We start from the raw sequence: 26,963 nt of genomic DNA, 5'->3' as shown, positions 1-26,963 counted from the left end.
CCAGTTTGTGTACTGGGTGAATTGACTTAACTCATGTTTTAACACTTTTGCAACAGCGAGGTCTACTGTCACCCTGAAGTTAAGGTTACCATAAGTATCAACCATAGCCACTGGAGAGGGATTTCAATTCTAACCCAGATATTAGGCCTAATGATAATAAACAGAATCTATCACAGAAAATCTTTATGAAGGGGAATGGTGTGTTATATCTATGTGGGATTTTCCTTCTGTTTCAGGATCACATCTAAAGCTTTTTACATTTTGTCCAGTACAGTATATTTCCCTTCCCTTATCAAGGTAACCAAATACTACTTCAGCTTTCCTGTAAATGGAGGGGAATATGGTGATGACTCACTCAGACGAAAACTATACTATTGACATGAAAAGACCATAGCTTTTCATGTCAGTGGATTGTGGTTGCAAGCACAATGTCAAAAAGTATTGAAAATCCATAGAAAATTAGCTATTAATAATAAAGTCCAGTCAATTTCCCCTTTCTGCCTGTTCTCAGTATGAACACGTGTGGCATATAAAATATGAGTGCTAAGAGAAAGTGCACCCAGGGCAGGCCTCTCCGAATAAGATCATGGTGTCTCATTAGGGAAATGTCAATTGGTATGGATGTCTGGACACTGAACTGCCATTGACCTGATTTCTTGAGGTGGAGAAAAAACATTGTCCCGTTGTGTGTGGAAACACATTTACATTCGACATTTTAAGTCATTTAGCAGACGTTCTTATCCAGAGCGACATACAGGAGCAATTTACACGCTACATGACTGATTCACTACAATACACCACTTACTATGAATTCATTGATCTCATAATTTCAACCTGGCCTACATTATCAAATCTTAACAAACAAAGTAGAAATACACACAATGTTCGCAAATTAAAGATGTTGGCCTTATTTGTATTCCTTGTAGGCGACACTGCACAGTGATTGGGTGGGCCTTCAATATCCTTGAAGCTTAAATCCAGTTATAATCCTTTTCATTCACACCAAGAAAATCATCAGCCATATTTAATAGTTGAAAGATACATTTGATCTATGAAAGCATATTTGCCTTTTTCCTATGCATGTATATTTAAGTCAGGTGAATGTTTAATTGAGGCAGACATTTTAAAATATTTGTTTTCCCTTCCAACTATTCACAGTATGGGATCGGGTGAAAATGTGTGTGTGTGTGTGTGTGTGTGTGTGTGTGTGTGTGTGTGTGTGTGTGTGTGTGTGTGTGTGTGTGTATGTGCGTGCGTGCGCTGCTATTTAGCCCTATGAGGGGGGTTTATTCAAGGAAAGGCCCAACGGAAGACAAGAAAGGCAACATGGGGAGAAGCTGTAATGTTCCACCTAGATATTTATCTGCCTTTGGTCTTTTAGCAGCGTCTATCTGGTGGTTGGTCTGGGTTAGAACTGAATTTGAAGAGAGGAAGGGGGTAGCCCCGATCAATGTCCAATTCATGGGGGCCGTATCAAATGTATGTAAGTCCCTGCGCCCCCAAGACATTGGGCTGTAGCACAGCACAAACAGTACGTCTCACTCAGTCTCCCTCTCTCTGGCTGAGGTTTTCTGGCTTGTTAATGCCAAACCCTTCCATCCATTCAGATTCATTTTGTGCCCATCTGCATGTTTTAAACATCACAGCGTGAGTGTGCTGCATATTATGTAATTGGCACATCCTTGCTTACATTAAAATGCTGTGAGCGTAATGGGGAAAATTCAATCATAGAGACGAGACAATCTAGACCCTCTCTTCCTAAAATTATCCGCCGCCATTGTTGCAACCCCTATTACTAGTCTGTTCAACCTCTCTTTCGTAATGTCTGAGATTCCTAAAGATTGGAAAGTGGCCGCGGTCATCCCCCTCTTCAAAGGGGGAGACACTCTAGACCCAAACTGTTACAGACCTATATCCATCTTGCCCTGCCTTTATAAAGTCTTCGAAAGCCAAGTTAACAGACAGATCACCGACCATTTCGAATCCAACGTACCTTCTCCACCATGCAATCTGGTTTCCGAGCTGGTCACAGGTGCACCTCAGCCACGCTCAAGGTCCTAAACGATATCATAACCGACCATCGATAAAAGACAGTACTGTGCAGTCGTGTTCATCGACCTGGTCAAGGCTTTCGGCTCTGTCAATCACCGCATTCTTATCGGCAGATTCAACATCCTTGGTTTCTCTAATGACTGCCTCGCCTGGTTCACTAACTACTTCTCAGATAGAGTTCAGTGTGTCAAATCGGAGGCCCTGTTGTCCGGACCTCTGGCAGTCTCTATGGAGGTGCTACAGAGTTCAATTCTCGGGCCGACTCTTTTCTCTGTATATATCAATGATGTCGCTCTTGCTGCAGGTGATTATTTGATCCACCTCTACGCAGACGACACCATTCTGTATACTTCTGGCCCTTCTTTGGACACTGTGTTAACAAACCTCCAAACGAGCTTCAACGCCATACAACACTCCTTCCTTGGCCTCCAACTGCTCTTAAATGCTAGTAAAACAAAATGCATTTCCTTCAACCGATCACTGACTGCACCCGCCTCCCCAACTAGCATCACTACTGTGGACGGTTCTGACTTAGAATATGTGGACAACTATAAATACCTAGGTGTCTGGCTAGTGTCACGCCCTGACCTTAGAGAGCCTTTTTATGTCTCTATTTGGTTTGGTCAGGGTGTGATTTGGGTGGGCATTCTATGTTCTGTTTTCTATGTTTTTGTATTTCTCTGTATTTCTATGTTTTGGCTGGGTATGGTTCTCAATCAGGGACAGCTGTTTATCGTTGTCTCTGATTGGGAATCATACTTAGGCAGCCTATTCCCTTCTGTCATTGTGGGAAGTTGTCTATGTTCTTGTTTTGTTGGTGACATTTTAACAAATAAAGAAAAGGTACGCTCAGCATGTTGCACCATGGTCTCATTCTGACGGCCGTGACAGCTAGACTGTAAACTCTCCTTCCAGACTCACATTAAGCATCTCCAATCCAAAGTTAAATCTAGAATTGGCTTCCTATTTCGCAACACCACTGTGACCTGTATGCTCTCGTTGGCTGGTCCTCGCTACATATTCGTCGCCAAACCCACTGGCTTCAGGTCATCTATAAGTCTTTGCTAGGTGAAGCTCTGCCTTATCTCAGCTCACTGGTCAACATAGCAACACCCACCCCGTAGCACATGCTCCAGCAGGTATATTTCACTGGTCATCCCCAATGCCAACACCTTCTTCAACATCATGTACATTGCTCAGTAAAGAGAAAACTAACCTCACTTATCCATACCAAAGCTGACACACAATCAATGGTCTGGTCTCGGTTATGAAAAACATACATCCACTAATGCAAAATGCTCTGAATGGTCAAAGCCACGGTGTTACCGAGAAAACGCTATTTCAAAAGGCTTACTTTCAGCTTACTTTCAGTTCTCTGATGCCAATGACTGGAACAAATTGCAAAAATCACTGAAGTTAGAGACATATTTCCCTCACTTTAAATCAAATCAAGTCAAATGTTATTTGTCACATACACATGGTTAGCAGATGTTAAAATGCTTGTGCTTCTAGTTCCGACAATGCAGTAATAACCAACAAGTAATCTAACTAACAATTCCAAAACTACTGTCTTATACACAGTGTAAGGGGATAAAGAATATGTACATAAAGATATATGAATGAGTGATGGTACAGAGCAGCATAGGCAAGATACAGTAGATGGTATCGAGTACAGTATATACATATGAGATGTGTATGTAAACAAAGTGGCATAGTTAAAGTGGCTAGTGATACATGTATTACATAAGGATGCAGTCGATGATATAGAGTACAGTATATACGTATGCATATGAGATGAATAATGTAGGGTATGTAACATTATATTAGGTAGCATTGTTTAAAGTGGCTAGTGATATATTTTACATAATTTCCCATCAATTCCCATTATTAAAGTGGCTGGAGTTGAGTCAGTGTCAGTGTATTGGCAGCAGCCACTCAATGTTAGTGGTGGCTGTTTAACAGTCTGATGGCCTTGAGATAGAAGCTGTTTTTCAGTCTCTCGGTCCCAGCTTTGATGCACCTGTACTGACCTCGCCTTCTGGATGATAGCGGGGTGAACAGGCAGTGGCTCGGGTGGTTGTTGTCCTTGATGATCTTTATGGCCTTCCTGTAACATCGGGTGGTGTAAGTGTCCTGGAGGGCAGGTAGTTTGCCCCCGGTGATGCGTTGTGCAGACCTCACTACCCTCTGGAGAGCCTTACGGTTGTGGGCGGAGCAGTTGCCGTACCAGCCGGTGATACAGCCCGCCAGGATGCTCTCGATTGTGCATCTGTAGAAGTTTGTGAGTGCTTTTGGTGACAGGCCGAATTTCTTCAGCCTCCTGAGGTTGAAGAGGCGCTGCTGCGCCTTCTTCACGATGCTATCTGTGTGAGTGGACCAATTCAGTTTGTCTGTGATGTGTATGCCGAGGAACTTAAAACTTACTACCCTCTCCACTACTGCTCCATCGATGTGGATAGGGGGGTGTTCCCTCTGCTGTTTCCTGAAGTCCACAATCATCTCCTTAGTTTTGTTGACGTTGAGTGTGAGGTTATTTTCCTGACACCACACTCTGAGGGCCCTCACCTCCTCCCTGTAGGCCGTCTCGTCGTTGTTGGTAATCAAGCCTACCACTGTTGTGTCGTCCGCAAACTTGATGATTGAGTTGGAGGCGTGCGTGGCCACGCAGTCGTGGGTGAACAGGGAGTACAGGAGAGGGCTCAGAACGCACCCTTGTGGGGCCCCAGTGTTGAGGATCAGCGGGGTGGAGATGTTGTTGCCTACCCTCACCTTTAAGGGTCAGCTGTCAGCGCAGCTTACCGATCGCTGCAACTGTACACAGCCCATCTGTAAATAGCCCATTCAACCAACTACCTACCTCATCCCCAAATTTGTTTTTGTTTTTCTGCTCTTTTGCGCACCAGTATTTCTACTTGCACATCCTCATCTGCACATCTCACTCCAGTGTAAATTGCTAAATTGTAATTAATTTGCCACTATTGGCCTATTTATTGCCTTACCTCCTTACTTCATTTGCACACACTGTATACAGATTTTTCTATTGTGTTATTGACTGTACATTTGTTTATCCCATGTGTAACTCTGTGTTGTTTTTGTCTCACTGCTTTGCTTTATCTTGGCCAGGTCGCAGTTGTAAATGAGAACTTGTTCTCAACTGGCCTACCTGGTTAGATAAAGGAAATGTATATATATTTTTTTAGAGACTAGAGCTCACACAACGCATCAAGAAAATCCCATGCAGGGTGAGTGGCATGAACAAAAAAATCCAGTGCCCTAGAGAGAAACTCATTGGAAGGTTGGGGGGAGAGGAGAGTAGGTTACAGAGTTGGGGGTGATTTGTGAGTGCAGTGTCTGCTTTAGTCAGGGAGCTGTTGTGAGAGCTGCCACAGCCTATTAATACATGGGCTGGCATTAATGAAGAGAGTCTGTGAGCGCTTTCACAAACCAGTTCAGACAGGATTTACTGTGAGAATCCATCCTGTTGCTTCTGGACCTCCCTCAACCTGTTTAGCACACGTACATGCTCTAACACAGGCATGAACAAACACACACACTCACTCACTCAGTAAGTGTGTATGGTGTACGTGTGCCTATGGGGAGTTCAATTGTGTTGATATCTGCCTGGATGACTGTCCATAAACATATTTTCCCTAAGGTGGATGTGCAGAGGGAGGAATTATCCCTCCTGCTTTCTGTTTGGAATGTAACCAGTCTAATGCATTAAAATGCTATGAGTTGATGCATATTTTTATGTGTATCTTATTTGCTTTGCGCAACTGCCTTTCTCTGTGGGACTGAAAGTAAGCCTTTTGAAATAGCATTTTCTCTGTAACACTGTGGCTTTGACCATTCAGAGCATTTTGCATTAGTGGATGTATGTTTTTCATAACCGAGACCAGACCATTGATTGTGTGTCAGCTTTGGTATGGATAAGTGAGGTTAGTTTTCTCTTTACTGAGCAACGTGCATGATGTTGATGTTGAGGCTAATTTATAGCATCTTTAGAGTCTGACTAGGAAAGCTACAGTAAATGTTTTAAAAAATGCTATGAAAAGAAATGGAGTTATATGCATATTCTTACTTTTTTTGGGAGGGTTAGGGCTAACCTTAGCTCGCTCTTCTCCTTGGTGATTCATCCTCTTATGCCAACATGCCCAACAAGCATTACATGATGAGCAATGGCGACAGGTAGCCTTAGTGGTTAGGGTGTTGGGCCAGTAACTGAAAGGTTGCTGGATTGAATCCCGAGCTGACAAGCTAAAAATATGTCCTTCTGCCCCTGAGCAAGGCAGTTAACCCACTGTTCCCTGGGTGCCGTGGATGTTGATTATGGCAGCCACCTGCACCTCTCTGATTCAGAGGGGTTGGGTTAAATGCTGAAGACACATTTCAGTTGAATACATTCAGTTGTACAACTGACTAGGAATTCTTTCCCCAATGAGCAATAAATAAATAATGTGTCTTATTTAAAGTAAGAGAGTTGATTACTTGGTCACAATGTGATACTACTTTTACTGTGCAAGAGCTGTGGATTATGTTGCTCAAGGCAGAATCGAGCCAAGCCTCCCAAGATTTTTCCTTTAAAGGGGAAATTTGCGGTTGAAACAATAACAAAGAATTTTCCTTGCCACTGTTTCTGTAAAAACCTGAGGGATGGGGCTGGAGAAATGTAACACTCAAATTCATAGATAGATCTATGGATGCAAATACTGACCATATATATAGTTTGAAGCATGTTTTGAGGCTATACAGTGTTTGTTTACATTTACGTTGTTTACAAACATTGGAGTAAAACAAGTTTAGCCTATATTTTAGGTTCTGATGGGGTAAGACAGTTGAACTAAGTTTGAGGCATTTATAAGATATATTGTTTAAGAATCAATAATGGGTACTTAAATAATAAGGCACGAGGGGGTGTGGTATATGGCCAATATACCACGGCTAAGGGCTGTTCTTATGCACGACTCAACACAGAGTAGATGGATACAGCCCTTGTCCGTGGTATATTCGCCATATACCACAAACCTCAGAGGTGCCTTAATGCTATAATAAACTGGTTATCAAAGTAATTAGAGCAGTAAAAATACATGTTTTGTCATACCCATGGTATATGGTCTCATATACCACGGCTGTCAGCCAATCAGCATTCAGGGCTCGAACCACCCAGTTTATAAATATCATGAATTTACAAGTTAAAAAAATGGTAGTAGCAAATGCAGATCGATCCTTTAAACTAGAGGGAGGAGTGCCCCCTACTGGCTAATCAAAAACTCTGCATTGCAATTTTCCCAATGAGGTACTGAGCCTTCTTTAGAATAACATTCTGAAAGGTAAATCCATTACCTTCATTTGAAAGAACATCGTTATTTGTGTTTGCCTAATATACCATAGGTAAAATAATAACCTCCAATTTTGTTCATACTAATTTTTAATTTCCAGCATTGCACCCCCTTATAACTAAGTATGCAGCCCCAGTACGCTAGGTGGAGCTAAACATTTTACGTACAAATCAATGTAGAAGAAGACAAACATCATATTCTAAAGATGTCGGCGACCAGGGAAAAAGATGGTCGACCTGGGAAACCGTCAGGAAAGGAATCTCAACCTTTGATTATAGCCAAAACTCCGGCAGAGGAGCAGCGCCTTAAATTGGAGAGATTGATGAGAAACCCTGTAAGTGTCGGGGGGGGGGGGTTATTTGAGGATATAGTCAAAGATTTCATGTTTATCTCCACAGCCAGCAAGGCTAGCTAACGTTAGCGCCAAACGCAGTGATTCTGTTTACGCAGATAGTTAGCTAGAACATTCCCTGATTCACAGTCTGAGATTGATGGCATTCATTTGTTTGGAAAAATTCATCTCACAAGCCCTACAAGCCATAATGCTGAATACCATTGTAATTCAACGTAACGTTACTGTGCCATTTGTGTGTGCGGTTTGTCCTTTTTTGGGTAGGAATTTGAGAAAAATATCCGCAGGAAAGTACAGTATCAATAAACCAACTTTTCCAAACGCTGGTAATGGTTTATATCACATGTCACAAAACGTCCAAAATAATGCGAACACGTTTATGTATTTACATGCGCAACCGTTTCAGGTGATAAGGCACTTGAATGCACTACCAGCGCTTTGAAAAGGTTTCGTTAGTAGGGGGCGACAGGGAACTAGTTAGGTGACGAAGATGGCGGAAGTGGATGCTGAGTTCGAATTAAACAGGAAGTCTGTAGTGACAACAGTAGTATCGAAAACGAATGAAAATGAATTCGTCTAAGATTGGAGTGCAGTAAATTATAATGAATTGCTTCTTGTTCGGATGCATATGTGGAAAACCCGTTTGTGGTTTCGAAAATGATGACGTCAGAGTGACATGAGCTGTGTTCGAATACCCATACTAACTTACTGTGTTGTACATACTCAATGAGTATATATTATTAGTTCATTTTATTATACTGTAAACGAACGGTATCCTTTCAGTTGAGCATACTAGCGCTTCGCCTGTCTACAGGAAGTTGATTATGTTGCTATGCAACCTCTTGCTCTCTTATTAGCATAACAAATTACTAGCTGTGTGTGTGTTTGTAAATTCAATCTGGAGTGCCAGAGTGTGCTTTGGGCGTTTGTAAAATCAGGGCGTTGATTGTCCATTCATAAATTCTGAGAGTTTCGCTCCTGGAGTGTGCTTTGGAGGAGTAGGGTTGATCTGAGCGTTCTGACCTCAACTGCACCCAAGCTAATGTTGGCTAATGTTGGCTAGCTACTTCCAGACACAAATGAGAGAACACCTCACTCTGACCATTTTGCCCCAGCAGAGTTGGTTAGGCAGTTTTCATGTTATCCAGAGCGTTGGTGACTAACTGTGCTGCTGGCAACAATTTAATTACGCTTTTTTGCCAATGTTTACTGACACCGGCCACATTCAACGATCGTTTGTAAATTCATCAGCTATTCTGCATTCTGCCTCTGGCAGTCAGGCTAGAGTGCTCTGAAATCAGAGTAGATATTCAGAGTGAATTTATGAACAGACCCGAACGACTATACCACTTAGCTAAGCTATGAATGACGTGAATAATCAAGTCAATAAACGTTGGGTTGTTCGCATAAAGTAGATATACTGGCAAGTTCGATGTACTCGGAGCCAACACATCTGAAAACGTTGTGAAGCCACGCCCATTTCCGAAGAATTGCATTATGTGCCCCAAAAGCATGGAAATGTTGTCCATTGCTTTTATACTTCGTATTTTGGCGACTGTAGGACCACATCTGGGACATTTTGGCATACTAACTCTTTCCATACTATGACCAATAAGCATACTACATACTCAATTTAAGTCACAAATAGTATGGTTAGTATGAGTTTTTCAACACAGCTCAGGAGTGGTAATATTTTGTTTAATTAAATTTCTGAAGAGCAGAGGAAGATTGCAGTGGGCCTCAAAAGAATCAGGACAACAAAGGAGTCATCTCAGGGGTGACGAAGTATGTTCATGTTGAATACCTGAAGAGAATTCCTGATGTGGTTGGTGCCCGTAGTCTGACCCGCTGGGTGAATGGAGTAAAAGAAAGTCTGTCGGTCCTGTTGTTTTTTGATAAAGAGCAAATACCCACGCAGGTGAACCTTGGTTATGTAAGATATGCCGTAATGGCTTTCATCCCTAAACCACTGCAGTGTAAGAATTCAAAAGGATTTGGCCATGTTTCAAGTGTGTGCAGATGAACAGAGTATACTGAAGAATGGTGTGTAAAAGGATGACGTTGTTGCAATTGTGGTGGGGATTATGATCCTGAGTTCCTGGAATGCCCTGTAAGAGTGAAGGAAATTGAGGTTGCAAAAGTCAGAGTGGTCAATTGAATCTCCTATGCAGAGGCGATTTAAAAGAATTTATGGTAGTGGATACACCACAGCCTGTAGTAAATGTTTGCTGCCAGACAAGAGACCCTGTGTGTTAAATTGATTTTGTGTTCATTGCCACAGTTAAACTGTACAGCACAAGTCTCAAAGAAGTCGAGGAAACTGGACATTATTGTGGCTGTGGCAGAAATGTTTTTGGGACTCAAGGATTTTACATCTGAAGACTTGCAAGGGGTACTGGCGCTGGAAAACCCACACTCCCAGGTTCCCCATGAGCCTGTATAGCGATGTATTTATTTTTTTACAAAAGTTGTTTAATGTTAAAATATATATATTTTGTTTCTGGTAGTTCAGTTTTTTGGGGGGAATCCTGTTTCCATCCCGCATAGTAGGTGGCAGGATGCACATTAAATTGTGTGATCGCCAATATACCATAAAAGAAGAAGCACTTTGAAATGTTAATTTAATTATGCTTTCCTGTGGACATTTTATCACCACTTCCTTCCATCAAAAGGACCAACAGAATGGGAAACCATTAAAGTAAGTTTAAATATAATTTATTCAACATTCTGGCTTGTAGAGACTTAGGGTAACTTAATTCAGACTGAATGTCCATGGGGTAACCATGGTAAGTCTGTATTAGGCAAGCTAGAACAGTGAGTGACAATACTAGCTAGCTAATTGTCGTAAAAATAAATACTCATGTATGTTTGTAGGATAAACCTGCTCCTATCCCAGACCGACCAAAAGAATGGAACCCTCGGGCTCCTCCGGAGTTTGTGCGGGATGTGATGGGTAAGCCTGCAAATTTAGCTAAATACCTGTGGTGGAATAATTTGTGAATTAGCAAGGGCAAGTTATTTTTTTTGCAGCCAACTTGTCGAGCGAGCTCTGCAAGAATTATGGTTATTTATCTTGCAAGACTCGTTATCTACGCACATACACACTATCACATTATTAGGTAGGCAATGACATGTTGGCACAGTTCCGGCACTGGAAATCTTACCCCCTACTACTGAGTTGATTTTAATAAAAATCCCTTTAAGCCCGCTGATGAGATGTGTAATGAATCTCCCCAGGCTCCAGTGCAGGCGCTGGCAGTGGAGAGTTCCATGTGTACAGACACCTTCGCAGGCGAGAGTATCAGAGACAGGACTTCCTGGACAAGATGACTGAGAAGGTGGGCAGCTGACCTTCTCGTTTCTCATGGGAACCAATTTCTTTTAAACGCTGGGGTTCAGCAATAAACTCTTTTCTTTTTCTTGCAGCAAAAGATGGATTTGGACTATCTTGACAAGGTGTCAGATAACCAACAGGCAGCTGATGAAAGAACAGCCAAACGCAGGAAGAAAAGGTTGGTACATTAATCAAGGACCCACTAAAAATAAAATCTATAGAATTTTTATTCTCTGCTATAAACTTTATACTTGCTGGTTTGTTACATTACACATTTGTGTATTTCAGGGAAAAGCTGAAGCAGAAGAAGCTTATGGCAAAGAAAGCCAAGCAGGAAGCCAACAACGTTGAAGGTAAATTAAACAATTAATATTTAAGTGATGGATTTCATTGAAACATGTTCTCTTCAGACTTAAGTGCAAAAGCAAGTCCATTACCTGTGTTGCTATGGCCAGTGCAGGAGCCAAATTGTACTCGCATATTATGCTTCAGCAGGGGTTTTCTGGATCAGAAAGGGGCTTGGGTGGAGGGCGTGGCAATGGGCATGGTCAGCCTGTCGGTGTTGCTGAATTTTAGAGACCCCCATCTTGGCGGTGTAGAGACATTTTTGTAATTTTAAGCCAATTTCCTGCAAATCTACAAATGTATCCATGGAGCTGAGAGAAAATGTTTCAGTTTTAAATATGATTTCCTGTGACTACATATTCTGCCATGAAGCTGAGAGAAGATTTTGCTGTTTTTAAAGCTAATTTTCTTAAGATCTATACCTTTTGCCATGGCTAATGCTTTATTTTGCTCAAACATGATAACAAAATCAATATTGCTAAATTCATTGTTTTGGAATTTTAAATTCTCCCATCTAGCTTTTATTTAGGTGATTGTTGTCAAATATGATTTTAAAAAAATAGGTAAATTGTCTTTTTAAGTAACTTTACAGTGCATTCGGAAAGTATTCAGAACCCTTGACTTTTTCCACATTTTGCTATGTTATGGCTTAATTCTAAAATTGACTAAATTGTTTTCCCCTCATCAATCTACCTCATAATGACAAAGCAAAAACTGATTTATAACATTTACATTGTTGAAGCACCTTTGGCAGCGACTATAGCCTGTATTTGGGGAGTTTCTCCCATTCTTCTCTGCAGATCTTGTCAAGCTCTGTCAGGTTGGATAGGGAGTGTTGTTGCACAGCTATTTTCAGGTCTCCATAGATGTTCGATCGGGTTCAAGTCCGGTCCCTGGGTGGGTCACTCAAGGACATTGAGACTTGTCCTGAAGTCACTCCTGCATTGTCTTGGCTGTATGCTTTGGGTCGTTGTCTTGTTGGAAGGTGAACCTTCACCCCAGTCTGAGATACTGAGCACTCTGGAGCAGGTTTACATCAAGGAGCTCTTTGTACTTCGTTCCATTCATCTTTCCCTCGATCCTGACTAGTCTCCCAGTCTCTGCTGCTGAAAAACATCCCCACAGCATGATGCTGCCACCACCGTGCTTCACCACAGGGATGGTGCCAGGTTTCCTCCAGATGTGGCATTCAGGCCAAATAGTTCAATCTTGGTTTTATCAGAACAGAGAACCTTGTTTTTCATGGTCAGTCCTTTAGGGGCTATTTGGCAAGCTCCAATCGGGCTGTCGTGTGCCTTTTACTATGGAGTGGCTTCCGTCTGGCCACTCTACCATAAAGGCCTTATTGGTGGAGTGCTTCAGAGATGGGAGAACCTTCCAGAAGGACAACTATTTCCACAGAGGATCTCTGGAGCTCTGTCAGTGACCTTCGGGTTCTCGGTCACCTTCCTGACCAAGGCTCTTCTCACCCTATTGCTCGATTTGGCCGGGCGGCCAGCTCTAGGAAGAGTCTTGGTGGTTCCAAGTTTCTTCCATTTAATAATGATGGAGGCCACTGTGTTCTTAGGGACCTTCAATGCTGCAGACATTTTTTGTTACCCTTCCCTAGATCTGTGCCTCGACACAATCCTGTCTCGGAGCTCTACGGACAATTCCTTTGACCTCATGGCTTGGTTTTGCTCTGACACACACTGTGAACTGTGAGACCTTGTATAGACAGGTGTGTTTCTTTTCAAATCATGTCAAATCAATTGAATTTACCACAGGTGGACTCCAAGTTGTAGAAACATCTTCAAGGATGATCAATGGAAACAAGATGCACCTGAGCTCAATTTTGATTCTCCTACCAAAGGGTTTGAATAGTTATGAATTCGGCAGGTGGCCTAGTTGTTAGAGCGCTGGGCCAGTAACCAAAAGGTTGGTGGATCGAATCCCAGAGTTGACAAGGTAAAACATCTGTTCAGCCCCTGAACTGTTCTTGGGCAGTTATTGTAATTTAAGAATAAGAACATACTTGCCTAGTTAAATAAAGGTTTAAAAAAATAAATGGTATTTCTGTTTTCTATTTGCAAACATTTCTAAAAACCTGTTTTTGCTTTGTCATTATGGGATATTGTGTTTAGATTAATTGAGGACATTTGTGGCCGACTGGCTCAAATCAGTCTTGTAGCAAAACTTGAAATAGTTTTTTTGTATTTTTTACATTGGATAAAAGCAGAGACTCAGAGCTACAAAATGTTATATCATACACTACAGTTGAGGAACAAGGGGAAAGTAATTTTGCTTTTGAGAAAATGGAATTTGAATGTTTTGGTACTACTATTGGAGAGCCCTTCGTGTACCCCGATTCTGCACCGTTCTTAAGCTTTAGCCCCACCCTTCTCTTTAAGGGTTGATCCTAATGTACTAACAGCAGTCAAGCACCCAAGCTATCTTGCTAGCTGTTTCCAGACATTTTAAGTGCGAGAGAACAGCTCACTGAACATTACTCGACCTAGCAGAGCTGGCTAGGCTGTTAAGTTATTCAGTGCGTTGGTGACTGCAACTGTGTTGTCAGATCGCAAATTCAGAGCTTTTCACGTTGAGTGTACACTGGACGAGCTAACTGACTAACATTGGCTAGCTTGCTAGCTATTTCCAGACACATAATAAGAAATCCCGAATTCTAACCATTTTTCTCACGCTAGCAGAGCTGGTTATCCAGAGCGTTGTTGACGAACTGTGCTGCTGGCAACAATTTAATTACACTTTTTTTGCCAACGTTTACTGACACTGGACACATTCAACGGGTGTTGAGCGTTCGTAAATAATCAGTTATTCTGCGCTCTCTGGCACACTGAGACGAGTGCTGGCCAACATGAATCTGCATGTAGCTAACCAACCAGGTTTAATGTAAGCTAGATAACATTAGGCTATAGCTATCCAAGCAAATAGCTGAGATACAAATAATAATGTCAAACACATTTAGCTAAATTTAACTAGTTAAACAATGAACAATCGTAACTCATGACTTTATTATTATGCCTGAATCTGCAGGTGATTAACCAACCAGGTTCAATGTTAGCTAGCCAACATTAGGCTAGCCACGCAAATGGCTCTTTCTGTCAATTTTAAACTTGTAATATCTGAAAAGGTAGCTAGCTAGACTATCTTACCCATATACATCATTCATGGTTGGACGCGTCTCCTGTCGGATGCCATTGGTTGCCCTTAGTTTGAAGATGTAATCCTGAGACAGGTGTTTTTCTCAATCTCCTTAGCTATCGTATTTGAATTACACTGATTTTCAAAAACTCAGTCCTCCAAAAAGTGGGGAGCAACACTTATGTAGTTTTAGTACACAATTAAAAAAAAAAGCCGCATTAGACAGGATTACCTAGACATACTGACCAGCTCAAATAGACAGAAGCATGCTATATGGCAGACCAATCCAAACTCATCTCTCGGCATGTCCAGCCCACTTATTATCTCAGCCAGTCATGGCTAGCGGGAAGATTGCTGACTTTTTCTGTGGTTAAACCAACTAGGCTCGTAATTTAACAAATGCCTTCTCAAACATGTGAACATTCTTGTGCCTTTACAACAAACTTGTATGCCATCTGTAAATACGAATAAAAGACAGCAACCTTTGTCTTGCACCGAACTGCGCATATGCAGTCCAAATCAAAAGGGACTGCTTTCAATAGTTGTTTTTGACAGGGGGAAACGTGTCAGTTTGTCACTTTCATGAAGTTGGAGAAATAACATGTTCAAATACTTAAGACATTGGCTTGAATCTAGGTTGTGCCTTTAGATTGAGAAAATTAATAACTAGGGAAGATTTTTTTTCACTTCTCTCATTGACTTCTCAAACCCCAAATCCAGTTAAAATTGCATTTTAACTCTGTGATCTTGAAAAAGGTTGGTGACCACTGTTCTACAGTTTTCCCTGTTAACACTATCAACATTTCCCTTTACTGTGGAAATTGTGATCGAATCAATGCAATATTAGCCATTTTATATGCAACATACCGAAACAACAAAAGGAACTATGCAAGAGATGTTGTTGTAGGCAGAACGCATCGGAGATGGATTCTATTGCATTGGTACACACAACTCAGCCCGTACTCTACACAGACCGGTGGGGCATAACCAATCAGAGCTGCAGTAGGCCTATATGCAAATAGACCATTTTCATATGGATCTGTGCCATTTACTTTTAACTGGACTGTGTTTACAGCATGAGTGGTAGTGAGTAGATACGCTTGTTTTGAGTTTAAAGCGAGAGCGGCATGTAGCCACGTTTGCACATTTTGTTCATGTCCTTTGCTAGTTAGTTGTTAGCACAGTTTTATAATTTGTAGCCAGCATTAGGGGAATGATTGCTTCCTACAAGAGCACAGAACGTGTACATTTCTAGGCACTTTGAAAGGTACTTATAGTGGCAGTGTTTTCAGTCGCCTCCTTGTCTGAAGGACAAGTGGATAAACAGGTTAATGTCAAGGCCTGCATGTTTTTTCAAGGCCTGCATGTCTTATGGAATGTAGGCTTACAATGAACAGCATTTCTCTGGGGAACATTACTCCCAACCCATAGGAATCCCCACCCAGTTGACATTGAAATTGCAGAAGCCCTCAATGATAATGTCCATGCCAAAATGGATATAACTCCTAGAGCCCTCTTTTTTACCTTTTATGGTGTAAAGTGACGCGGGAGGGGAAACATATAATCCAAAGACACTTCTGAGTGGTCTGATGCATTTGTTAGATTACTAGCATTTAAGTGCAACATTGGTAGCAATGGTTTTGGAAAACAGCTTAGATTGAACACTAAACCCGGCCCAGTACAGTTTCTTAGTGGAAAATGGTAAAGGTAATAAGTTATGGCAGAAGAGACTGATTTTTAGATTGTACCCTCTGTTCAGATTCTGAGAAGTCCTCCTCCAGCAGTGAAGAGGACGACCAGGAGAGGGAGGCTGAGGATGATGCAGAGGCGCCCAGCTTCGTCATGGGGAAGAGGTGAATGCCTGCCACCGGGTCATGAGACACACTTCAGGAAGAAATTGAACAGGGGGGTCAATATCTAATACCTGTTTAGAAATCAACACAGCTGAGCAACACAGCCCAGCTTTTATCAATGTCATGAACTCCATAGACATCTGAGAGAGAACAAAGGGAGATGAGCCTCTGTTAGGGAACTGACATTATTCCAAACTCATGTTTGTAGTTTAGAGCAGTGTTACCTGGCCCTGGTCCTCGGGTACCGCCAACAGTACACATTTTTTGTTGTAGCCCTGGACAAACGCAACTCATTGAGGGCTTGACGATGGGGGTACTCAAAGAACAGGTTTGGGAAACACTGGTTTTAGAGGACCTTGTTCCAATTCAGTGATTCGAGGTTGACGAAGCTGGGCTTCGCATTTATTAGGCACCAAACAGAGGAAAACTGACTGAAACAGGGAGGAATACCTGAACTTGAAATGCTCCTATAAGAAATACATATTTTTATTTTCTGTTGCAAAACCTTTTGCTACAGTGTGCCCTAATGAATGCAATGATACAGGTGTTTCTCATTTGAAACATTTTCTTTTGTGTGGTAGTATAATTGCTCACTTGTTTATTTTTTTTATACTGTACTTGTGTATATATTTTTAATAAACATCTGGGAAGAATAAGGCCTATATTTGCTGTATTTTCCTCCTGTAGAATCTTCTGGAATAGTTTATTACTAAATGATAGCCCAATTTCATAAGCCATACATTTACTTAAGGACAAGCATTGTCAAGCAATTTTCACAGTGCTGATCAGGACAACTCTTATAAGGGTCACTCTCCACTCGTGAATTTGGGGAAGGATAATGGAAATTTGAGTATTTTTTTTCTAAGAGGAAAGCAAATGCTTGTATTAAGATTTTTATAAAGAAGTGCTTGCAGTAATAACCTGGGTAATACATGGGTCTGCAATTACTTTACCAGGAAGCAATCTTTGCAGGGTATGTTGTCATCTTTATTGCATGTTTCTTGTTCATCCAATGAACAAAACATTTTGGTCACCTACTAATTCAAGGGTTTAACTATTTTCTACATTGTCAAACTATGAAATTACACATGGAATCATTTAGTATCCAAAAAGTGTTAATCAAATCAAAATGAGATTCTTCAAAGTATTGTCTGGAATGCTTTTCCAACAGTCTTGAAGGAGTTCCCACATGCTGAGCACTAGTTGGCTGCTTTTCCTTCACTCTGCGGTCCAACTCATCCCAAACCATCTCAATTGGGTTGAGGTCTGGTGATTGTGGAGGCCAGGTCATCTGATGCAGCACTCCATCACTCTCCTTGGTCAAATAGCCCGTATACAGCTTGGAGGTGTGTTGGGTCATTGTTCTGTTGAAAAACAAATCATAGTCCCAGTAAGTGCAAACCAGATGGGATGGTGTGGCAATGCTGGTTAAGTGTGCCTTGAATTCTAAATAAAATCACCAACAGTGTCTCCAGCAAAGCACATCACACCTCCTCCTCCATGCTTCATGGTGGGAACCACACATGCGGAGATCATCCGTTCACCTACTCTGCATCTCACAAAGACACGGCATCTGGAACCAAAAATCTAAAATTTGGACTCATCAGAGCAAAGGACATATTTCCACCGGTCTAATGTCCATTGTTCATGTTACTTGGCCTAAGAAAGTCTCTTCTTATTGGTGTCATTTATTAATTGTTTCTTTGCAGCAATTTAACCACGAAGGCCTGATTCATGCATTCATTGTAAGTAAAGAATTTGTTCTTAACTGACTTGCCTAGTCAAGTAAAGATTTTTAATAAAATAAATAAAGTTGTTACTTGAACTCTGTGAAGCAGTTATTTGGGCTACAATCGGAGGTGCAGTTAACTCTAATGAACTTATCCTCCTCAGCAGAGGTAACTCTAGGTCTTCCTTTCCTGTGGTGATCCTCATGAGAGCCAGTTTCATCATAGCGCTTGATGGTTTTTGTGACTGCATTTGAAAGTCCTTGAAGTGTTCCAGATTGACTGACCTTCATGTCTTAAAGTAATGATGCACTGTCATTTCTCTTTGCTTATTTGAGCTGTTCTTGCCATAATATGGACTTTGTCTTTTACCAAGTAGGGCTATCTTCTGTAAACCACCTCTACCTTGTCACAACACAACTGATTGGCTCAAATGCATTAAGAAGGAAAGAAATTCCACAAATAAACAATGCACACCTGTTAATTGAAATGCATTCCAAGTGACTACATCATGAAGCTGGTTGACAAAATGCCAAGTGTGCAAAAATGTCAAGCCAAAGGGTGACTACTTTGAGAAATATCAAATATGTTTTTTTAACACTTTTTTGGTTACTACATGATTCCATATGTTATTTAATAGTTTTTATGTCTTCACTATTATTCTACAATGTAGAAAATTGTAAAAAAAAAAAAAAAAACTCGAGTAGGTGTCCAAACGTTTGAATGGTAAATGAATAGGTGTCAACTTCTCTACTGAACTAAGTTTTCAATGTAACATTCTATTTAGATTGTTCCTATTCTAAGATTTTTAAAAAGCAAGCTTAATCTTATTTCCACATCTACCAAGTTTGTGAAAAGTCTAGACTACCTCCGAAGTGGGTTGTTGCTCTAAAGTTGTAGAACTGGAGATGCAGCAGTGCAGTTGACAATGTAAACAACAGCTGCCTATATTTATGAAGCTGTCTGAATGTCTTGTTTAGTCTCAACGCATTTTGTTTGTAGTCAAATGAAAGTCAAATGTTATGTCACATTTTTAGACTAACAAGTGAAATGCTTACTCACAGGTCCTTTTCCAACAATGCAGAGTTAAAGAAAATAAAAATAGTGACACGAGAAAAAAATACACAGTGAATAACGAATAACAACTAGTAAAGATACCATGGCTATATACAGGGAGTACCAGCACCAAGCTGATGTTCAAGGTTACGAGGTAATTGAGGTAGCTATGTACATATAGGTAGGGGTAAAATGAGTAGGCAACAGGATAGATAATAGACTGAGCTGTAGCAGAAGCGTATATGGTGAGTGTGTGGCGTCAGTATGCGTGTGTGGGCTTATGTAGTGTATGTGGGTAGAGACCAGTGTGAGTCGGTGAAAGAGAGTTAAGTAAATGCAGGTAGTCCGAGTAGCTATTTAGCAGCCTGGTTTAGCAGCCTGGTTTAGCAGTCTTATTGCTTGGGGGTAGAAGCTGTTCATGGTCCTCTTGGTGCCTGACTTGGTACACTGGTACTGCTTGCCGTGCTTGGGTGGCTGTAGTCTTTGACAATGTTTTGGGGGCCTTCCTCTGTCACCACTGGGTATAGAGGTCCTGGATGGCAGGGAGCTCGGCCCCAGTGATGTACTGGCCTGTACTCGCCACCCTCTTGCGTCTTGTGTTCGGGTGCCTTGCAGTTTCTGTACCAAGCGGAGATGCAGCCAGTCAAGATGCTCTCAATGGTGCAGCTGTATAACTTTTTTGAGGATCTGATGGGAGCTGTGCTGGACTGGTGAGGCACACAGGGACATAACCTAACAATGGGTAGTTAGTGGGGTTAATTTCAATAAATGCCAAGGCAACAAAAATGACTTGTGAATTTCTAAGTTATACCAGGTTATACAGCCCATTACATATTCTTTACCAACTAATGTCTCATCTTGAGGTGTGTCTGTTTTTGACTTCAGTCTTCCAAAGACCAGATAGATGTCAACTTCTCCTGCACGTAGCCCTGGGATCACAAATTACAGCACACACCACCTTAGTAACTACTACAGCAATGTCCATTAAGGAAAATACACTTTGCTTTACAATGAAGGCATAACATGTATTTTCTTTTATATAAAACGTGATCACTATAGTTTTACATAGCTGATCAAATCAGGTTTGTCTCATTTTGAAAAACACCCTAAACTGTTTAATATGTTTCAATTCCTACAAGTGTTATTTGACTTGCATAGGATACCCTTTGAAGGTGTGAACATATGTTTGTAATACAACTGAAGACTAATAACTTTGAATAGTTCTGCATGTATATTTACAGATTCTCAAGCTTTGACATAATTATTGTTTCTTACACCTGTCCGTTTACAATGTAATAAACCACATCTCTGGAGAAATGAATTAACAATTGAGTAACTGGTAATACCTGCCAAGAATATGTCAAATGAATATTCACCTGAATGAAATAATAGTCAACATGGGCTATGCCATGCGGTTTTGGTGTATTAAGCAAATAAAACAAAATTGAACAAAAGAGTATGCATGTCTCGGCGTGCAAAACACCTGTAGCAAACACCACAAATGGTTTCAATCAGGAATTACCACACACACCCATACAGACCAACCTGTGTTTGATTCATTCTCTTTTAAAAAGGGATGGGTAGGGAATCTATTTAGGAACGGTTCACATCAGCTAAGTTCAGTCACATTCCCAGGCGCAGTGAGCAACATACAGCATACCAAATTGTTCAAAGAAATGGCATTACTATTTTATGTAGTGTTGTGCCTGTCTGTCTGGACTGGGTTCTGTCAAAGTAAGTGGATTTTTTCAGTTGTAATATTCACAATATGTCAAGTGTCTGAATAGGTTTTTTTGTGGATTGTTAAAGTTATTAATATCCAGGATTATCTTTCACATATGATCTTAAAGGTATTTACCTCAGTTTCAGTTATGCAAGTTAGTATTTATTTAACCATTATTTTGACTGGGAGTCATGCTGAGACTAAGGTCTCTTTTACAGATGAGCCCTGTATCAAACATATACATTAATATACACTATAAACATCAATACAAGAAAAGCAATCATTATTAAACAAACAACTCAAATCAATAAAAAGGTCCTCAATCAGCCCTAGAGGAACTAACCCTTCCAATTTTAGAGAGCTTTGGAGATAATCCAGAAGTAAGGTGTAAAAAACCCAAACAAATCCAATTTATCCAACTCAGTTGAGATCAAAGGGATCTCCAGAATTAGCCATTCCTGAGGCCTGGTATGGTAGCTCATATGTTTTTTAAATGGATCATAATCGAAAACAAATCACAGCAATTAAAAAAAGTGGGGATTTGAAATGTGTTTTTTTGGCATTGAATGTAGGCTGCATGTAACTGTTTTGCAAAGTTTAATGTCATTTGGAGTTCCTGTTGTGTATTCAGTTGGCTACAGGGAAAGCATACGTGTCAGAGTTTTTACTGAAAAACAGGTGGGTTCCATAAAACAAAATGTGTACTATAAGAGAGCAACCTTTCTTCAGATTTAATGTGTGTAACTATCAAGCTGGCTCCATCAGTATTAGTCAGATGTGCTGAGTTTCTGCTGAACAACATTGCAGAAATTAGTCACTTAAATACGTGTGGAAAAAAACACAAGGTATGCTGAATGGAACACCTACAATATTGGGAGGAGACGTACTTACTAGGTGTAGTTTTCAGATCCAATTGGCATGACTGAACATGAGTAGTGTGACGTCTCATGTTGCACAATAACCTGACCTCCCTCACTGGTTTGGCCAGTATTGAGAAATTGGGCAAGATGACAGATGTGTCATTTCAATTAAATATATTGATGCAAAGTTGGATAGAAAGTCCATAACAGTTTTTTTACAGGGTTTTTATATAACCGTCTTGCAGTTTCACTCAACACACCAAAAATGTGTGTTGAAACATTTCAGGTAGAAGAAGAATCTGTAAAAACAAAGAGAGGAAACGGTTTAGACTAGAAAACGTTCTCTTTCATTGTAATGATCAAATTATCAATAGTTTTTGGGAATAGTCTAAATGTTTTTTTCTTTGTCCTTTCACAGTACCAGTCAACAACACTCCTGCAATAAACCCTTCCAGCCTGGCTGCGAAACTGACCACTAATTCAGTGATACTGACGTCCCCAAGTTGTTACTTCGACAGTCTGGCCAATTTGCCCTGCAATTCTACTACTACCTGTGAATTATGGCTCGTATCGGCCATAGATACAGGTACTGGAATCCTCTGCATTTGATAGGAAATATAAAACCAAATGGCATACAGGAAGAGCAATTGAACATTCTTCCGTCTTTGATTTATAAAGAAAAAGACATGCAATGTCAACATTTCAGAACGTTTTGGTGCACCAAAGTAGATACAGTATGTTGTACTTCACATACAGAACAAAGACAAAGAAAGCACAGTATTGCAATTTTTGTTCTTTCTTATTCTACAACCTTGTTACATTTCAACAGGAGTGAGCAATTATGATGCCGACAAGAACAGGTCCTTCATTGACACCCTCTCTCCTTATCCAACCGCCTTCTCTTCCAACACCTCAAAGAAATACTTCCTGACCAAGTTGGGGCTTCAGAAAGACTACCCCTGCCCCATCGTCGCTGGAACAGACTACTTCAGGGTTGGCTCTGACGGTAGCTGTTCCACTACGAACTGTAATGGAATATTGCCTGTTGGCTCCACTGCCAGGTCAGAACCGCTCCTTCACCACAGTGCATTGACTTTGGATCTAAGTTGAAGTACCATTGTGTGAATTCAATGCAACCAACCTAAATTATGTTCTTCCACTATTTCAGATTTAGGTATGTTCTTATCAACCCAGAGAACAAAACAGTTGTTGCGGAGAGTTTGTGGTCCAACAACATCACTCTTTACCCTTGTAAGGACTTCCCATATATTTTCTGAATCTACAGTATTCAGTAAATCAGAAATCTCCATGTACCTCTGCTAAACGTTAAAATAACACCGTTGTCTATTCCTCCAGTGAAAGACCTTGAAAGCATTGGGAATGGCTTTGCTGGAAGGTCTGCGTCCATGATTGTCATTACATCTATCCTGTGTTCCTTCCTGGCCTTGCTGCTGCTGCTATTGCTCATCATGCTGAGCTATGTCCTGTGAGTCATATTGCCTACTTCCTTTCCCAGTTAAACTTCATAGACATAGGGTTCATAGACACAATGTTCATTTCCATTTCCATAGTTGGCTACTTAGCATGTATCTAATAGGCTACCTGACATTCATTGATTTTTCCAACCCTCTATGTCCTCTGCAGTTGCTGTCGGAAGGAGAAAAAGGAAATCCAAGTTCCAGGATCAGTGCGCATGTATGACACTCACAACTTGAAGGAGCCTTCCCCCTATGTAAACCGTGCTTATGAGGATGAGCCACAGAGACCCACAGCCATTAGCCCCATTAGGCTCAAGAGCTACACTGACTATGATTTGAAAAAACCAGCCACAGAATTGTAGTAAGTGTTTATGAGAGGAAAATGGTGCACTTAGTGGTTCATTGACACAACATAAATTTCTTACTGTCATTCATGATCAATATGTTTATTATATTAAGGCTGGGGGTTTGATAGCTATTTAGAGGTCTAATTTTGTTGCTTCATTTAAAATAGCTGGAGTCGAGTCCTATGTTTAAAATACAATGTTAAATTTACGTTATAGGCTAAATTTATTTGGAGGCAATGACTTGTGTCATAAATATAATCTATTTAGACAAAAAAATATGCAATTGAGTGCACCAAGCTAATCAAAACTAATTTTTTGAACTATATATTTATAGTTATTTTTCTCCCTTTTTACAATAATCAAAATAGAAAGAGACTTTCATAATACTCCATTTCTCTCATATCTCCTATATGCTGTCATCATTGCTGTGTAGTGTGTAAATGGGTCATTCTATGAAAATGAACATTAAAAAAAATTGTTTAGCAAACTTTGTCAGATAATAGCTAACCCCTTAACATTTTAAATCAACATAAATGACAGCTGGGGGTGATGCCTGTGCTGAAAGGACTAGTAATAAAGGACTGCTAACCTACAAAGCATTACATGGGCTTGCTTCTACCTATCTCTCCGATCTGGTCCTGCCGTACATACCTACTACACGTATGCTAAGGTCAGAAGACGGAGGCCTACCCTGCTGGTCATCTTTGAACGTTTGAACATCATGGCCATGTACTGTTATGATCTCCATCTGCCACAGCCAGAAGAGGACTGGCCACCCCTCAGAGCCTGGTTCCTCTCTAGGTTTCTTCCCAGGTTTCTGCCCTTCTAGGCAGTTTTTCCTAGCCACCATGCTTCTACATCTGCATTGCTTGCTGTTTGGGGTTTTTGGCTGGGTTTCTGCATAGCACTTTGTGACATCTGCTGATGTAAGAAGGGCTTTATAAATACATATGATTGATTGACTAGTAAAGGCCTAGTGCACTACTTTTGTGATTTTTAAAAAACTAAATGTATTCAAGCGTTTACCAGCATTGCCATTAATGCATAATTTCCAATATATTTTTTTCTTTATTATTTTCCCCTAACCCTAGCATCCCTCCCCTAATTAGAGTAAACTAATGGACAACAACACTTAGGTTTCTACTTCAAGCTTATACATACTATATACATTTTACGGACACAGTATATTTTACAATAGTTATCTTTTGTTTGTTTTTATTCCCATCCTACATCTCCACTCAACTCCTCCCATCTACCTCTGAACACCATCCAGTTTTTATTTCTATGTGCCATATATTTTTAAACTGTGCTGTGATGTTCCACAAAAGTTCTGTACCTTTCTATTCTCATAGATCCTACATTATTGTAAATTAAAAATACACTTTTTTGCTAAAGGTATTATTATATTATTGATAGTCAATCTATGATTTCTTTTAGGGCTCCCGGGTGGTGCAGCAGTCTAAGGCACTGCATCTCAGTGCAAGGGGTGTCACTACAGTCCCTGGTCCTCCCATTTTTGGGGGCATCTAAAACCCATTTCTACACAATTCTTTATGACACATGGCCCTTCTAGCCATCTCTATTTAGAAAAACAAAAGTAAGCAAAAATGCCCACAGACATCAAGCTAGGTAAGTGATTATTGAATATATTTAAGTGATTGATAAGACTGAACTAGATCCATGATAATTCAATAATCAATATTGTGTTGCAATAATTGAAATGACCAGTTATTCCCAGATCTCAGACAGTAGCTTTAAGCTTAAGCAGCTGTCATGTAGCTACTATAGGTTTAAGCATCAATTCAAGATGGAACTTTGAATCATTCACTGAATATACTACAAAATTGCACTTGGGACAAGTTCTTGCAGCGGGTGGGAGTCAGACAGAAAGCCAGCAGGAGCAGGATGAAGAAATCGGTCCCACACAGACCTCTACTGTGCACCATGACAGTGAAGCCTGTAATGTTAAGAGCTGTTTATTACTGTGTCAGTGTGAAAAGTAGGGAATTAGCTAGGCAAACTAACAGATCAATAAAATAACATTGCCATACTGACTAATAAAACTCACATTGCAATGAAAAAAAGATCAATCTTCAATCGTTTGTCCGATTGTTTCATCGTTTGATTCAGGTCAAGTTTGAGTGAGGCAAAAATAATAGCTAATGTAAGCCAACTTTTGACCAGCTCTCTCTCTAACGGTACATCGACTGGTGAACGCTTGCCAAGTTCATTCACTTCTGAAACGGGACAAAACAAAGGCTACAAAACATTTCCATACCAACAACTGCTGTTAGATAGTAATAATAGCCACCTCATATCGCTGTCTGACTGATAAATAGAGGCTAGAGTTGTGGTTGCTGTGGCTGTGGTTGTGGTTGTGGTTGCTACTCACTAGCGTAGCATATTCATTCACCTCAGTCAAGAGGGGAAGAAACATTAGCTAACGTTACATGTCAGTTACAATACTAGCGCAGCACTGCAAATAAACACTAGTTTAGTTTTTCCTGTTAAGTTAAACAACAGTTACCTTGCCAGCTACATTAGTCATCTAAAGAGTAGCCAGTTTCTGTTCTGCTACCTTTTACAACTCAGTGAAAGAGCGCAAAAGTTACACACTGAACTATGCTCAACTATGCTTTGCCTTCACACAGCCTGTCAGACCGCTCTGTGGTGTCTGCACAGTCCAAAATCCAGTCGGGCAAACACTCCAAAAAGCCTACCCGACTGCTCGGAGGCGTCCGCAGGGTCCTAAAGCACACATGTTTTGTATCACATTCCAATGTTAAATATGTCCCCCCTGTCCTCAGGGAAGGTTGTGCCCCTGCTTGATATACTGTACAGCACAAAGCTATTATCAAGGCAAAGGGTGGCTACTTTGAAGAACCTAAATATATTTTGATTTGTTTAACACTTTTTTGCTTACTGCATGATTCCATATGTGACATTTCATAGTTTTGATGTCTTCACTAATATTCTACAATGTAGAAAATAGTAAAACATAAAGAAAAACCCTTGAATGAGTAGGGGTGTCCAAACTTTTGACCGGTACTGTATGTTTTAGAGTTTCTTGAAATGCAACGTATTTCTATGTGGAAACGGAAATGGTCTATTCATTCCTTTTCCCCTTTAGTAGACGCTCTTATCCAGAGCAACTTACAGTAGTGAGTGCATAGCCGTGGGAAGTAGTTTGGAGGTGGGGCTGCAATTTGCTGTTGGAAAATGTGCGCACTGAAGACATCTGTCATCTGCTAATACAGGACTATTAAAGGCCCAGTGCACTACTTTTGTGAATAAAATATATATATTTTATGTAACTTTGTGACATCTGCTGCTGTAAAAAGGGCTTTATAAAT

General features: G+C 40.6%; 2 protein-coding genes across 2 annotated transcripts; both read left to right on the top strand.

The window, feature by feature from the left end:
• Nucleotides 1-7,558: 7,558 nt before the first annotated feature.
• Nucleotides 7,559-18,244, top strand: LOC118391087 (PRKR-interacting protein 1 homolog). Its single transcript, XM_035782097.2, has 6 exons — nt 7,559-7,725; nt 10,618-10,696; nt 10,981-11,081; nt 11,170-11,255; nt 11,366-11,430; nt 16,326-18,244. Exons 1-6 carry the CDS (start codon nt 7,597-7,599, stop codon nt 16,421-16,423), a joined length of 558 nt encoding a protein of 185 aa, XP_035637990.1. The 5' UTR covers nt 7,559-7,596; the 3' UTR covers nt 16,424-18,244.
• A 2,523-nt stretch (nt 18,245-20,767) lies between these two features.
• On the top strand, nt 20,768-24,206 carry LOC118391086 (uroplakin-3b-like protein 1). The gene is made up of 6 exons (XM_035782096.2): nt 20,768-20,936; nt 22,204-22,371; nt 22,615-22,846; nt 22,954-23,036; nt 23,142-23,271; nt 23,430-24,206. The coding sequence occupies exons 1-6, from the start codon at nt 20,879-20,881 to the stop codon at nt 23,623-23,625; spliced, it is 867 nt and encodes a 288-aa protein (XP_035637989.1). The 5' UTR covers nt 20,768-20,878; the 3' UTR covers nt 23,626-24,206.
• The last annotated feature ends 2,757 nt before the right edge of the window (nt 24,207-26,963 follow it).

The sequence above is a fragment of the Oncorhynchus keta genome, chromosome 12 (assembly GCF_023373465.1).
Source record: "Oncorhynchus keta strain PuntledgeMale-10-30-2019 chromosome 12, Oket_V2, whole genome shotgun sequence".
NCBI lineage: Eukaryota > Metazoa > Chordata > Actinopteri > Salmoniformes > Salmonidae > Oncorhynchus > Oncorhynchus keta.
This window is presented reverse-complemented; position numbering and strand designations above follow the sequence as displayed.

Coding starts and splice junctions, on each gene's coding strand:
- LOC118391087 (XM_035782097.2), top strand. CDS start 7,597: ATGTCGGCGACCAGGGAAAAAGATGGTCGACCTGGGAAACCGTCAGGA. Junction 10,697..10,980: donor GTTTGTGCGGGATGTGATGG/GTAAGCCTGCAA, acceptor GAATCTCCCCAG/GCTCCAGTGCAGGCGCTGGC. Junction 11,256..11,365: donor GCCAAACGCAGGAAGAAAAG/GTTGGTACATTA, acceptor TGTGTATTTCAG/GGAAAAGCTGAAGCAGAAGA.
- LOC118391086 (XM_035782096.2), top strand. CDS start 20,879: ATGGCATTACTATTTTATGTAGTGTTGTGCCTGTCTGTCTGGACTGGG. Junction 20,937..22,203: donor CTGGACTGGGTTCTGTCAAA/GTAAGTGGATTT, acceptor GTCCTTTCACAG/TACCAGTCAACAACACTCCT. Junction 23,037..23,141: donor CAACATCACTCTTTACCCTT/GTAAGGACTTCC, acceptor CTATTCCTCCAG/TGAAAGACCTTGAAAGCATT.